This window comes from Malaclemys terrapin, chromosome 7 (assembly GCF_027887155.1).
Source record: "Malaclemys terrapin pileata isolate rMalTer1 chromosome 7, rMalTer1.hap1, whole genome shotgun sequence".
Taxonomy (NCBI): Eukaryota; Metazoa; Chordata; order Testudines; family Emydidae; genus Malaclemys; species Malaclemys terrapin.
In genome coordinates, this window is record NC_071511.1 from 1508543 (window position 1) to 1520616 (window position 12074).

Below are 12074 nucleotides of genomic sequence, written 5' to 3' on the forward strand. Positions count from 1 at the left end.
ATTTAAATCTGAAGACACCTAATCATATCACAGTCCAGAATTACTACCACCAGTCTGGATTAGATTGGGGTCTCTGACCTAGAAACTAAGGGCACTGAATCCATAACCATTTTCCTGAACCATAAAGTCCTAAATTAAATCCAGCTACAATGAATTCCACAGGTTCACCACACACTACATAAATAGCTCCTTTTCTTGAGTCTAAATTTGTTGCCTTTAAATTAATCAAGTGCTCAGAAAACCAAAGTTACAGACAAAGACCTTTTAAGTCATGGAGTCCCTTTGGCTCCCCCAGCCAGATCAGGACTAGGCCTTCCAATAGGCATATTCCTTTTCACACTGCCCTGCATATCTGTGCATCCCCCACTTCAGGCTAGATAACCCTAGGTCTTTTGCTTATAAAGCCTCATCCTGCAAATGGAAATCGATGCTCTAGAGCTTTTCATTTTCCGAACTCCATGGTTAGAACCGAAGCTACACACTACTGCAAATGGGGATGGGCTATATTATCTACCCTTTGTGTATCCACGCATTCTCCTTTAAAAAAAAATTAACTGCAGCTGTACACCAGACAAGTGTTTGAGCCACCACCACGCGGCTTCTCTGCCATTAGAGTGCAACATACCCAGCTGCAGATTGATGCTCACAATGAATTTAGCAGAATGAAGACTGGCATATAGAGAGAGCACTTCAGTAACCAGCCCAACACACAGATGGGTTTCCCAGTTTAAAGTGTATTTGCAGTAATAGAGTTAGCCACAGAATCACAGAAATGTAGTCTCTAAGGTGCCACAAGTACTCCTGTTCTTGTTCAATGGCAGAAATATAAAATGGGAAATGACTGCCTAGGATTATTCCTTCCTAAGTCCAGTACTTTGCATTTGTCCATATTGAATTTCACCCTATATATTTCAATACATTTCTCCAGTTTGTCAAGAACATTTTGAATTCTAATCCTGTCCTCCAAAGTGCTTGCAAACCCTACCAGTTTGGCACCATCCACAAGCTTTAGAAGTGTACTCTCTATGCCATTCTCCAAATTATTAATGAAGATATTGAATAGAACCAGACCCAGGACAGATCCCTTTAGGACCCCACTTGATATGCCCTTCTTGCTTGTGTGAACCACAGATAACTACTCTGAGTACAATTTTCCAACCAGTTGTGCACCCACCTTACAAGAGCTTCATCTAGGCTATATTTCCCTAGAGTGCTTAAGAGAAAGTCATGTGAGATAGTATCAAAAGCCTTATTAAAGTAAAGATACATCACATCTACTGCTTCCCCCCACATCCACCAGGCTGCTTATCCTGTCCAAGAAGGATTTTAGGTTGGTTTGACATAAGTTGTGACAAATCCATGTTGACTGTTACTTATCACCTTATCGTCTTGTAGCTACTTATAAAAGGATAGTTCCAGTATTTGCTCCATTCCCTTTCTGGGTACCAAACTTAAGCTGACTGGTCTATAATTTCCTGGGTTGTCCTTATTCCCCCTTTTATAAATAGATACTATATGTGCACTTTTTCAGTCCTCTGGGATCTCTCCCACTCTCTCCATGTGTTTTCAAAGATCTCTTCAGCCAGTTCCCTAAGTATTCTAGAATGTATTTTGACTGGCTCTGCCAACTTGAAGACATCCAACTTGTCTAAGCTTTGTGTCCACTAGCACTTTTGTAGGCATATGTTTCACTGACAAAAGAGCTCTCTCCCACCGGCATAGAGCTGCTACAAAGGAGACCTTACAGTGACACGGCTGCAGTGGTACAGCTATGCCGCTGTAAGGTTTGTAGTTTAGACATAGCCTAAGTAATTTTTAACTTGTTCTTTCCCAAATCAGTCTCAGATCCTACCTCATTTACACTGACGTTCACTCGGGTTAGTCATGCTACCACTGCTAACCTTTCTGGTGAAAACTGAAACAAAATAGGCATTTAACACTTCAGCCATTGCTGCGTTTTCTGTTATGGTCTTTCCTTCCTCACTGAATAATGGGGCTTACCCTATCCTTGGTCTTTCTTCTTATGTGTTTGTAAAATGTTTTCTTGTTACCCTTTATGTCCCTAGCTATTTTAATTTCACTTTGTGCCTTGGCCTTTCTAATTGTGTCCCTACACGCTTGTGGGTTTCTTTATACTCATCCTTTGTAATTTGACCTAGTTTCTACTTTCAGTACAACTCTTTTTTTGAATTTCACGTCATTGAAGCTCTCCTGGCTAAGACAGGGTGGCCTCTTACCATACTTCCTTTCTTTCCTACGCATTAGGGTAGTTTGCTCTTGTGCACTTAATAGTGTCTCTCTAAAAAAAATGCCAACTCTCCTGAACCCTTGTTTCGCTTACACTTCCTTCCCACAGGATATTACCTACAGTATTTGCTGAGTTTGCTAAAGTTCACCTCCTTGAAGTCCATTGTCTTTATTCTGCTGTTTTCCCTCTTACCATTCCCTTAGACTCATGAGCGCTATCATTTCCTGATCACTTTTATCCAAGCTGCCTTCCACCTTCAAATTCTCAACCAGTTCCTCCCTGTTTGTTAGAATCAAATCTCCCCTAGTCACTTCCTCTACCTTCTGTAATAATTTGTCTCCAATGTATTTCAAGAATTTGTTGGATAATTTGTCCCCTGTGTTATTTTCCCAACAGATGTGCAGGTAGTTGAAATCCCCCATCACTACTAAGTCCTGAGCTACTCCTTTTATCCTCAGCTATCTCAACCTCAGTTCAAGTGTATCTATCTGATAGACACAGCAACACCTCTCTTCCCTGTTTTCCTTGCCTCTCCTTCCTGAACAAGCTGTATCCTTCTATACCAGCATTCCAATCATGTGAATTACCCACCAAGTGTCTGTGATACCAGTGATGTCGTAATTGTGATTATTCATCAGTATTTCTAGTTCTTCCTGTTTATTCTCCTTACTTCTTGCATTAGTGTATAGACATCTAAATGTTCATTAGATTTCAAGGTATTCAAGATCTTTGCACCAAAACCCCAAGTGGGAATTTACTAACATTATAAAGAAAGCAGCATAAAGTGCTAAAAATGAACAGAATTGCTCCCCCCTTCTCAGCAGGACTAGATGCTTGAAAGGAATGTTGACGTGCTCTCCCTTACATCTTTAGTGTGAGCACTGATGTAGTTGGCTGTTTCAGAGTCGTCTGCACACTTGGTGAGCCATTTCCGGATGGTGGCACAGTCTGTGGGTGCGTGGTACATCTGCCGACACTTGAAACTTAACAGGAAGAGAAAGAAATTCCAGAGTTAATACATGTGTTAATAACCAAGAAGTCAGTCTTTCCTCATAACCAGGATCTGGATGGGAAATAGGTTTGAGGAGACAAGCAGTTTGTTCCTAAATACCACAATGAGAGGGGCTGGGTTCAAGCTTTAGAACTCACACCAGGTCCTTCTGGGAATGATCACTTCCTTCTCCTAAAACTCTAACATATCACTACCTTGCTTCTGAATGGAAGTGAATACAGAGCTCCCTCTCAGCCAAGTGAGCATCTGGCTATCTGATGAGCAGCCATCCTCTTTTCCCTGGAGCCCCTGCATCACTTTTGTGATAATGGAGCAAGCCTAAGTCATCCCAGATAAATTCCAAATAGGCTCCTGTTCAGGGTTAACCGCATGCAACTAGTGGGAGGCTTGGTTACTACCCCATGTATATTACTGTCCCTGGACACTCAAGAGGCAGCTAGACCTTTGGAGTAGGGGGCGTCAGAAGATACTCAAGCAGCAACCCTTTCAATATTACTCCCAGTTCTATTACTCCTCTCCTGGACACTGCAAGCCAGGAAAGCACCATTAGCTTTCCTAGCCAGTGTAAGTTTATTCTGATGCTGGGGAGGATCTCACGCACATAGAAGTTTAAAGATATTCTAGACTTCATATACAGAAATCAACTGACATCTTATCCAAATGCTACACTTTGTTTCTATGCATGTTTAGGAGCATTCATACCATGGAAGCCTGTGTGTGTATTTAGGCTGAGTCCCTTGGCTTTATGGTTCTCTGGATATTGGGAATGCACTAGAGACTCTGGGAAGCAATATACAAACACAGGCAGCACATAGGTTCCAGCAGCAGCCATTAAGGCTTTGTACCCAAAATCACTCACCAATGCTTGTATCATAATTTGTAGATTAATCCAAGCTACAGAAGAAACTAGACAAGACTTGTTTTCCTTGATTACTAAGAGCCCAATTTTCAGAGGTGCTCAGAACCCACAGCTCGCATTGAGTTCAGTGAGAACTGACCACCACTGAAAGGCAGGCCCGGCCTACACCCTTATTACACAGATGGCTCAAGTTACAAACAATTCTAGTAATGTGTCTGTGGTGCTTCGACACACTAGACCCGTTCTCAAATGAAGTGACCTTAAGGAGAGCATAAGCCTGTGCCACATGCTTTCCTCACAGCCTTTTACTTCCTTACCAGAAAACTTCATTGCATCGATTGCACTGCACTCGTCGAGCTTTGGGCTCCTGTACCTGTATGACCATGGGGCAGTCTGCACCGGGACACAGCTGCAGCTGGTAATGGCTCTGCAAATACACCGAGTGGCACGGTTAGCAATCGGTATGGGAGAATAACGATCTCCATTCTTGGTGAGTAAAAGTCCTGCCTTTTGTTAACGTGAATCCGTAGTTCTTAGATCTGGAGAAGACAATGGAAAGAGCCACCAGAAGATGCCCAACAGTGGGCAATCGATCTCTGCTACATGCGGAGGAGGTTAGTTCGATATTAAGTGCTTGTCCCAACAAAAGATTTGGAGGCTTTATATTTTGCATTTGTTCAAAGTTGAGGTTGCAGTGGTTAGTCATGAAATGAGGAAATTCGAGATCCCATCCAGAACGTCAGGAGACCATGATGAGAAACTCCAGACAGATTTAGAATCTCACTCTACTTGAACTCCTTCCCCTCACCTCATATTCCACCCCCCTACTGCCCCAGGGCACAGATTCTGCTTCTCAATTGTGGCTAGTCTGTCCCCTCCCTGTGACTCCCCACAGTGACTGGGGAGATGGTGTCACTAGGGTACTTCCTTCTCCGTCCAAGTCACCGAGTTACTTCCTCTAAATCTTGTCTTCAACATTCTTGTTCTCTCTAGGTTAGATACGACTCACGAAGCTTTGCAGAGTGAAGGCACGTACAAAGGATGCTGTATGATAGTGACCTGCACTGCATCGGGATGAGGGGCAAGTCTGTAGCTGCCTAAAAATATTTCTTGGTCTTGCACCAATATTTAACTTTCAGCTTGAGTTCTCCGCTCTAACACTAGAGCACTCTGCTTCCAGATATGGGCCAGGCACCAGCTGCAGTCACTGGGATGACATTAGAGCAAAATTTACTCTGGCGAATCATTTGAGAACTCTGACAGTGAGGCCTGAACCACAGCATGAGCCACAGACAACATGCCTGTCAGCAACAATCCTGCAGCAGCGACTGCATCTCCAGCCTCTGAACTCTCTAGAGACGCATCATCAAGAAGCCCAGATACCAAGATCAATATTTTACAAGTCACTAATGATTTTGGGTGCCCAGCTTGGGACACTTGACAGCAGCATTTCTCAAGTGCAGCCACCAGGGGCTTTTCTTGCGGCCACAGCCTCCTGGGCTGTGATTGGGGGCGGGGAGGAGCAAAGCAGAGGCCCCTCCCACTTCCTGGTGCTCCTGGATGCACCACCTTTGTGATAGTTGCTGGAGCTGCCAGCTGCCAGTTCGGTCCTGCCCCACTCTGGAGACGCCTCAGGCACAGTGTGGGAGGACCAGGCAGCCAGTGAGTTCCCATCTTCCCAGGGGCAGCAAGGCTCAGGCTTTGGACCGCAGGGCTTCGGGCTCCAGTCCCAGGCTCCGGCTGCGCGGTGGTGGGCCCCAGGCTCCAGCCGCAGGGCTTCGGGTTCTGTCCTCCAGCCACAGGGCTTCAGGCTCCAGCCCCCCACTGCCTCCCCTGGCCACCCACCTCCCCACCCCCATCACCCATGGTCCCCTCTGCCTCCCCTGACCTCCCATCCAGGGCTTAATTTGTCCCCAGGGGCCGAGTAATTCTGCTGTGAAAAACAATACTTGTATGTTCGTTAATATCACTTTTCACAACAGACTTACTAGCTAGCAATAAGTACATTACAATGATTTGGATGTGTGTATGTGCATATTTATTTGTTTTTCCTAAAGCTAATTAAATAATGTAGGAAAAAGTGTGAGTGGCCACCAGCAAGAGTTGGTGGCCACACTCTGAGGCCACCAAATAATTTGTCTTGAGAACCCCTGCTTTACAGGGTCCTGTTTTGCAAGGGGAGGGTGGCTCAGCATTTTTGGAAAAAAACAAGCCCTTTTAAGAGGTCTCAAGTTGGGCCCTAAAAAATGAAGCTCCCAATCTAGTCACTTCTGAAAATCTTGGCCCAAATATCTGACTACTGGGAAGGGTCAGGGCACAGGCCTACAGGAACATGAAGCAGAAAATACCTCCACGTAGTCCCTGAAGAGGTAGCGCCGATATTTGTCTTTCAGCTCCTCACTAGGCAGCAATGGAAACACAAAGTCTTCTGGTGTCCGAAGTGGACAGTCCTGAGCCATGCAGGAGACCCCTATTAAAAACAGAGGACAGTTGCTGCACGATGCGATATGAACTGAGAAACTCATGCACGCAGATCAGAGATGTGCTGGTCCCAACACAGCTTCTCAGGTGCAATTAATTGTTCTGATGCAAGTGATAAGACAGTTCCATTTATCAGGGCTGCTGAAAAGCTGGAGTCCAGCTGCTTTCAGTGGAAGATGACTGAGGCAAGGGCATCTTGGGCGGTCCCAGTTTCACCAGTCAAAACACCTATATGTGTGAAGTTACTGCTGTCAGGTGAGGAGAAGCCAGTCAACCTGCAGTAGCAATGGCTACCGATGGCTTCCACCAACACACAGGGGGCCCGTGGAAATACACTCAAAGACCCCTATACACTCAAATGCCAAGAGACATCAAGGAGAAAGTGCTCATGAAGAATTGCAACCTTTAAACACAGCAGTCTTGCAGCTTCAAACACCTCAGTGATGATGTGATAATTGGGCCTACAAATTTCCCCTAATTGTGAGTTCAGCTGTAAGGAGTGAGTGGAAGTTCATAAAATCTCACAGTAACCTATAACAATAAATGTGGATGGAAAAAGGTGCAAAAAGTCGACAGAAAAACAGAATTAGTACAAACAAAAAGGCCTCCTGACATAATTCCAGGACTGTGTTAAGGTCATGCCTAGAAAACAAGAACAGTGAGAGTCTGGGAGTCAATGAACCTAAATTGGTGGGACAATACTTAGGCCTAATTGATGGACAACATAACGAGGGGTTGGGCTATTCCACTCATCAGTCCCTTTTGGAGCCCTCAAAAAGAGACCCTGGGGGAAACTCAGCTGACTACCACAACGCTGGCTGTCTGAAAGACAAGAGAAAGGGAAGGAGCAAGTTACAAGGTAGCAGCCGTGTTAGTCTGTATCCGCAAAAAGAACAGGAGTACTTGTGGCACCTTAGAGACATTTATTAGAGCATAAGCTTTCGTGGGCTACAGCCCACTTCTTCGGATGCATAGAGTGAAACACACACAGACAGAAGATATTTATCCATACAGAGAACATGAAAAGGTGGAAGTACGCATACCAATTGTAAGAGGCCAATCAGTTGAGATGAGCTATCAGTAGCAGCAGAAGAAAAAACTTTGAAGTGATAATCGAGATGACCCATAGAAGGTGTGAGGAGAACTTAACACGGGGGGTGGGGGAAAAATTCAATTAGTGTAATGACCCAACCATTCCCAGTCTCTGTTTAGGCCTAAGTTAATTGTGTCTAATTTGCATATTAATTCGAGTTCAGCAGTCTCTCTTTGGAGTCTGTTTTTGAAGTTTTTTTGTTGCAAAACTGACACCTCCAAGTCTGTCACTGAGTGATTAGAGAGATTGAAGTGTTCTCCCACTGGTTTTTGAATGTTATGTTTCCTGATATCAGATTTGTGTCCATTTATTCTTTTGCGTAGGGACTGTCCAGTTTGGCCAATGTACATGGCAGAGGGGCATTGCTGGCACATGATGGCATATATCACATTGGTAGATGTGCAGGTGAACAAGCCCCTGATGGCATGGCTGATGTGATTAGGTCCTATGAGGGTGTCACTTGAATAGATATGTGGACAGAGCTGGCATCGGACTTTGTTGCAAGGATAGGTTCCTGGGTCAGTGTTTTTGTTGTATGGTGTGCGGTTGCTGGTGAGTATTTGCTTAAGGTTGGGAGGCTGTCTGTAAGCGAGGACTGGTCTGTCTCCCAAGATCTGTGAGAGTGAGTGATCATCTTTCAGGATAGGTTGTAGATCTTTGATGATGCGCTGGAGAGGTTTCAGTTGGGGGCTGAAGGTGGCGGCTGGTGGCGTTCTGTTATTTTCTTTGTTGGGCCTGTCCTGTAGGTGGCGGCTTCTGGGTACTCTTCTGGCTCTGTCAATCTGTTTTTTCACTTCAGCAGGTCGGTATTGTAGTTTTAAGAATGCTTGATAGAGATCTTGTAGGTGTTTATCTCTGTCTGAGGGATTGGAGCAAATGCGGTTGTATCTTAGAGCTTGGCTGTAGACAACGGATCGTGTGGTGTGTCCTGGATGGAAGCTGGAGGCATGTAGGTAAGTATAGCGGTCAGTGGGTTTCCGATATAGGGTGGTGTTTATGTGACCATCGCTTATTAGCACAGTAGTGTCTAGGAAATGGACCTCTTGTGTGGATTGGTCTAGGCTGAGATTGATGGTGGGATGGAAATTGTTAAAATCATGATGGAATTCATTGAGGGCTTCTTTTCCATGGGTCCAGATGATGAAGATATCATCAATGTAGCGCAAGTAGAGTAGGGGCGTTAGAACAACGCTTCCTTAGCTCTCATTCCCTCAGTCAGCCATAAAGATGTTGGCGTACTGTGGGGCCATGCTGCTACTGATAGCTCATCTCAACTGATTGGCCTCTTACAATTGGTATGTGTACTTCCACCTTTTCATGTTCTCTGTATGTATAAATATCTTCTGTCTGTGTGTTCCACTCTATGCATCTGAAGAAGTGAGCTGTAGCCCACAAAAGCTTATGCTGAAATAAATTTGTTAGTCTCTAAGGAAGGAACAAGCTTCACTATCATGGTTGCCACCTGCACCCTGAGCCGTCTTAATCCTAGTACTGAAAGATGTCCTGGCCAGGCCAGACCAAATTAGGGGGAGCCAAATGACATTCACCACCAGCTCTAGCTCAATCCCTAATACCACCTGGATGTGAAACTGCGCTACTTTCCCACCCCGCGGTGTGTGTTTTTCCTTCCCCACTTTATTTCTTGTCCTGTCTAGCCCTCTAATTTTTCCTTCTATTTACAAGAGTCTGGCTTAGTTGGCCAAGACTGTATACAGCCACACTGCTGTAAGTCTCTGTCCAGAAAGAGGCAGCTAAACGTAATCTCTTAAACAGCCCAACGCTGGAATGGCAGTCACGACTGGAACGCAGGTATGGAGGGGTATGCGCTGTTTAGGAAAGACCGGGATAAAGGTAAAGGTGGGGGGGTGGCATTGTATGTCAATAGTGAAATAAGCTGTAAAGAAATAATAGTGGATGGAATAGATAACACAGAGTCCGTCTGGGCGATACTCAAGCTGGGTAAAAGGACTACTAGAGCCTCTCCGGGGATAGTGCTTGGGGTGTGCTATAGACCACCAGGATCGACCCAGGATATGGATAAGGAATTGTTTAATGTATTAAGGGAGGTAAATACTAATAGAAACTGTGTAATTATGGGGGACTTTAACTTCCCGGATATAGACTGGGGAACAAACACTAGTAGCAATAATAGGGCTCAGATGTTCCTAGATGTGCTTGCGGATCAATTCCTTTATCAAGTGGTAGCTGAGCCGACGAGGGGGGAGGCCATTTTAGATTTGATTCTGGTAAGTAGTGAGGACCTTGTTGAGGAAGTGGTAGTGGGGGACAACTTGGGCTCCAGTGATCATGAGCTAATTCGCTTTAAACTAAATGGAAAGAGTACCAGAATTAAGTCAAAGACTAGGGTTTATAATTTTAAAAAGGCCAATTTTAACAAATTAAGGGGACTGGTAAGGGAAGTGGATTGGGCAAACGTATTAAGGGACCTAAAGGCAGAAGAAGCCTGGGATTACTTTAAGTTAAAGATGCAAGAGCTGTCAGAGGCCTGTATCCCCAAAAAGGGAAAAAGATTACTAAGCAAGAGACTTAGACCGAGCTGGATGAGCGACCGGCTGAAAGGGGCGATTAGGAAAAAACAGAAAGCGTACAAAGAGTGGAAGAGGGGAGGGATCAGTAAGGAAACTTACCTTAGCGAAGTCAGAGAATGTAGAGATAGAGTGAGAAAGGCCAAAGGCCAGGAAGAGTTGGACTTAGCGAGGGGAATTAAAAGTAATAGTAAGAGGTTTTACAGCCATATAAATAGGAAGAAAGCAAAGAAAGAAGAAGTGGGACCGCTGAAGACTATAGCCGGAGAGGACATTAAAGATAATCTAGGCATGGCGCAATATCTCAATGAATATTTTGCATCGGTGTTTAATGAGGCCAATGAAGGTATTAGGGATACTAGCACCGTTACAGAGGGGCATACGGGATGGGGGATTACCGCATCCGAGGTAGAAACAAAACTAGAACGCCTTAATGGGACTAAGTCGGGTGGACCGGACGATCTTCATCCGAGAATATTGAAGGAATTGGCGCGGGAAATAGCAGGCCCATTAGCGACTATATTTAATGAATCTGTAAACTCGGGGGTAGTCCCGTTAGACTGGAGAATAGCCAATGTGGTTCCTATTTTCAAGAAAGGGAAAAAAAGTGACCCGGGTAACTATAGGCCTGTAGTTTAACATCAGTAGTGTGCAAGGTGCTGGAGAAGATTCTGAAAGAGAAACTAGTTGAGGACCTTGAAGTTAATGGCAAATGCGATAAATTACAGCATGGTTTTACGAAGGGCAGATCGTGCCAAACGAATCTGATCTCCTTCTTTGAGAAAGTAACGGACTTATTAGATAAGGGAAATGCGGTGGACCTAATATACCTGGATTTCAGTAAAGCGTTTGATACAGTACCCCATGAGGAACTATTGGTTAAAATGAAAAACATGGGGATCGATATGAAAATCCAGAGGTGGATAGGGAATTGGTTAATGGGGAGAATGCAGCGGGTCGTATTAAAGGGTGAATTGTCGGGTTGGAGGGAGGTTACTAGTGGAGTGCCTCAAGGTTCGGTTTTGGGACCCATCTTATTTAATCTATTTATAACTGACCTCGGGACCGATTGCAAGAGTGGGCTGATAAAGTTTGCGGATGATACGAAGGTGGGAGGAGTTGCAAACTCGGAGGAGGATAGGGATACTCTGCAGGGAGACTTGAATGAGCTTGTGAATTGGAGTATCAGAAATAGGATGAAATTTAATAGTAAAAAGTGTAAGGTGATGCACTTGGGGACGAATAATAACAATTTTAGTTACAAGATGGGGACGCATTGGTTAGAAGTAACGGAAGAGGAGAAGGACCTAGGGGTCCTTGTGGACCGCAGGATGACTATGAGTCGGCAATGTGACGTGGCGGTGAAAAAAGCCAATGCGGTCTTGGGATGTATTAGGCGAGGTATATCTAGTAGACATAGGGAGGTCCTGCTTCCGTTGTATAAGGCGCTGGTGAGACCTCATTTGGAGTACTGTGTGCAGTTCTGGTCTCCCATGTTTAAAAAAGATGAACTCAAACTGGAACGGGTGCAGAGAAGGGCGACTAAGATGATCAGAGGAATGGAAAACCTGTCGTATGAAAAGAGATTAGAGGAGCTTGGGTTGTTTAGTCTGACAAAGCGAAGGCTGAGGGGGGATATGATTGCTATGTTTAAATATATCAGAGGGGTTAATACAAGGGAGGGAGAGGAATTATTCCAGTTTAGTACTAATGTGGACACGAGAACGAATGGATACAAACTGGCCGGGGGGAAGTTTAGGCTTGAAATTAGACGAAGGTTTCTGACCATCAGAGGGGTGAAATATTGGAACGGCCTTCCGAGGGAAACGGTGGGG

The 12074-nt window shown here is 44.8% G+C and overlaps 1 protein-coding gene across 4 annotated transcripts in view; it reads right to left on the bottom strand.

The window, feature by feature from the left end:
- The window catches only part of ARIH2 (ariadne RBR E3 ubiquitin protein ligase 2), a 58895-nt gene that overhangs the window by 11323 nt on the left and 35498 nt on the right, over positions 1-12074 (bottom strand). For all 4 annotated transcript variants that reach the window (XM_054036069.1, XM_054036066.1, XM_054036068.1 and 1 more), the window contains 3 exons: positions 6468-6589; positions 4437-4546; positions 3114-3231 (listed from right to left, as the gene is read on the bottom strand). In XM_054036069.1, coding sequence (XP_053892044.1) covers positions 3114-3231; positions 4437-4546; positions 6468-6589 — 350 coding nt within the window. The remainder of the gene's footprint in view (positions 1-3113; positions 3232-4436; positions 4547-6467; positions 6590-12074) is intronic.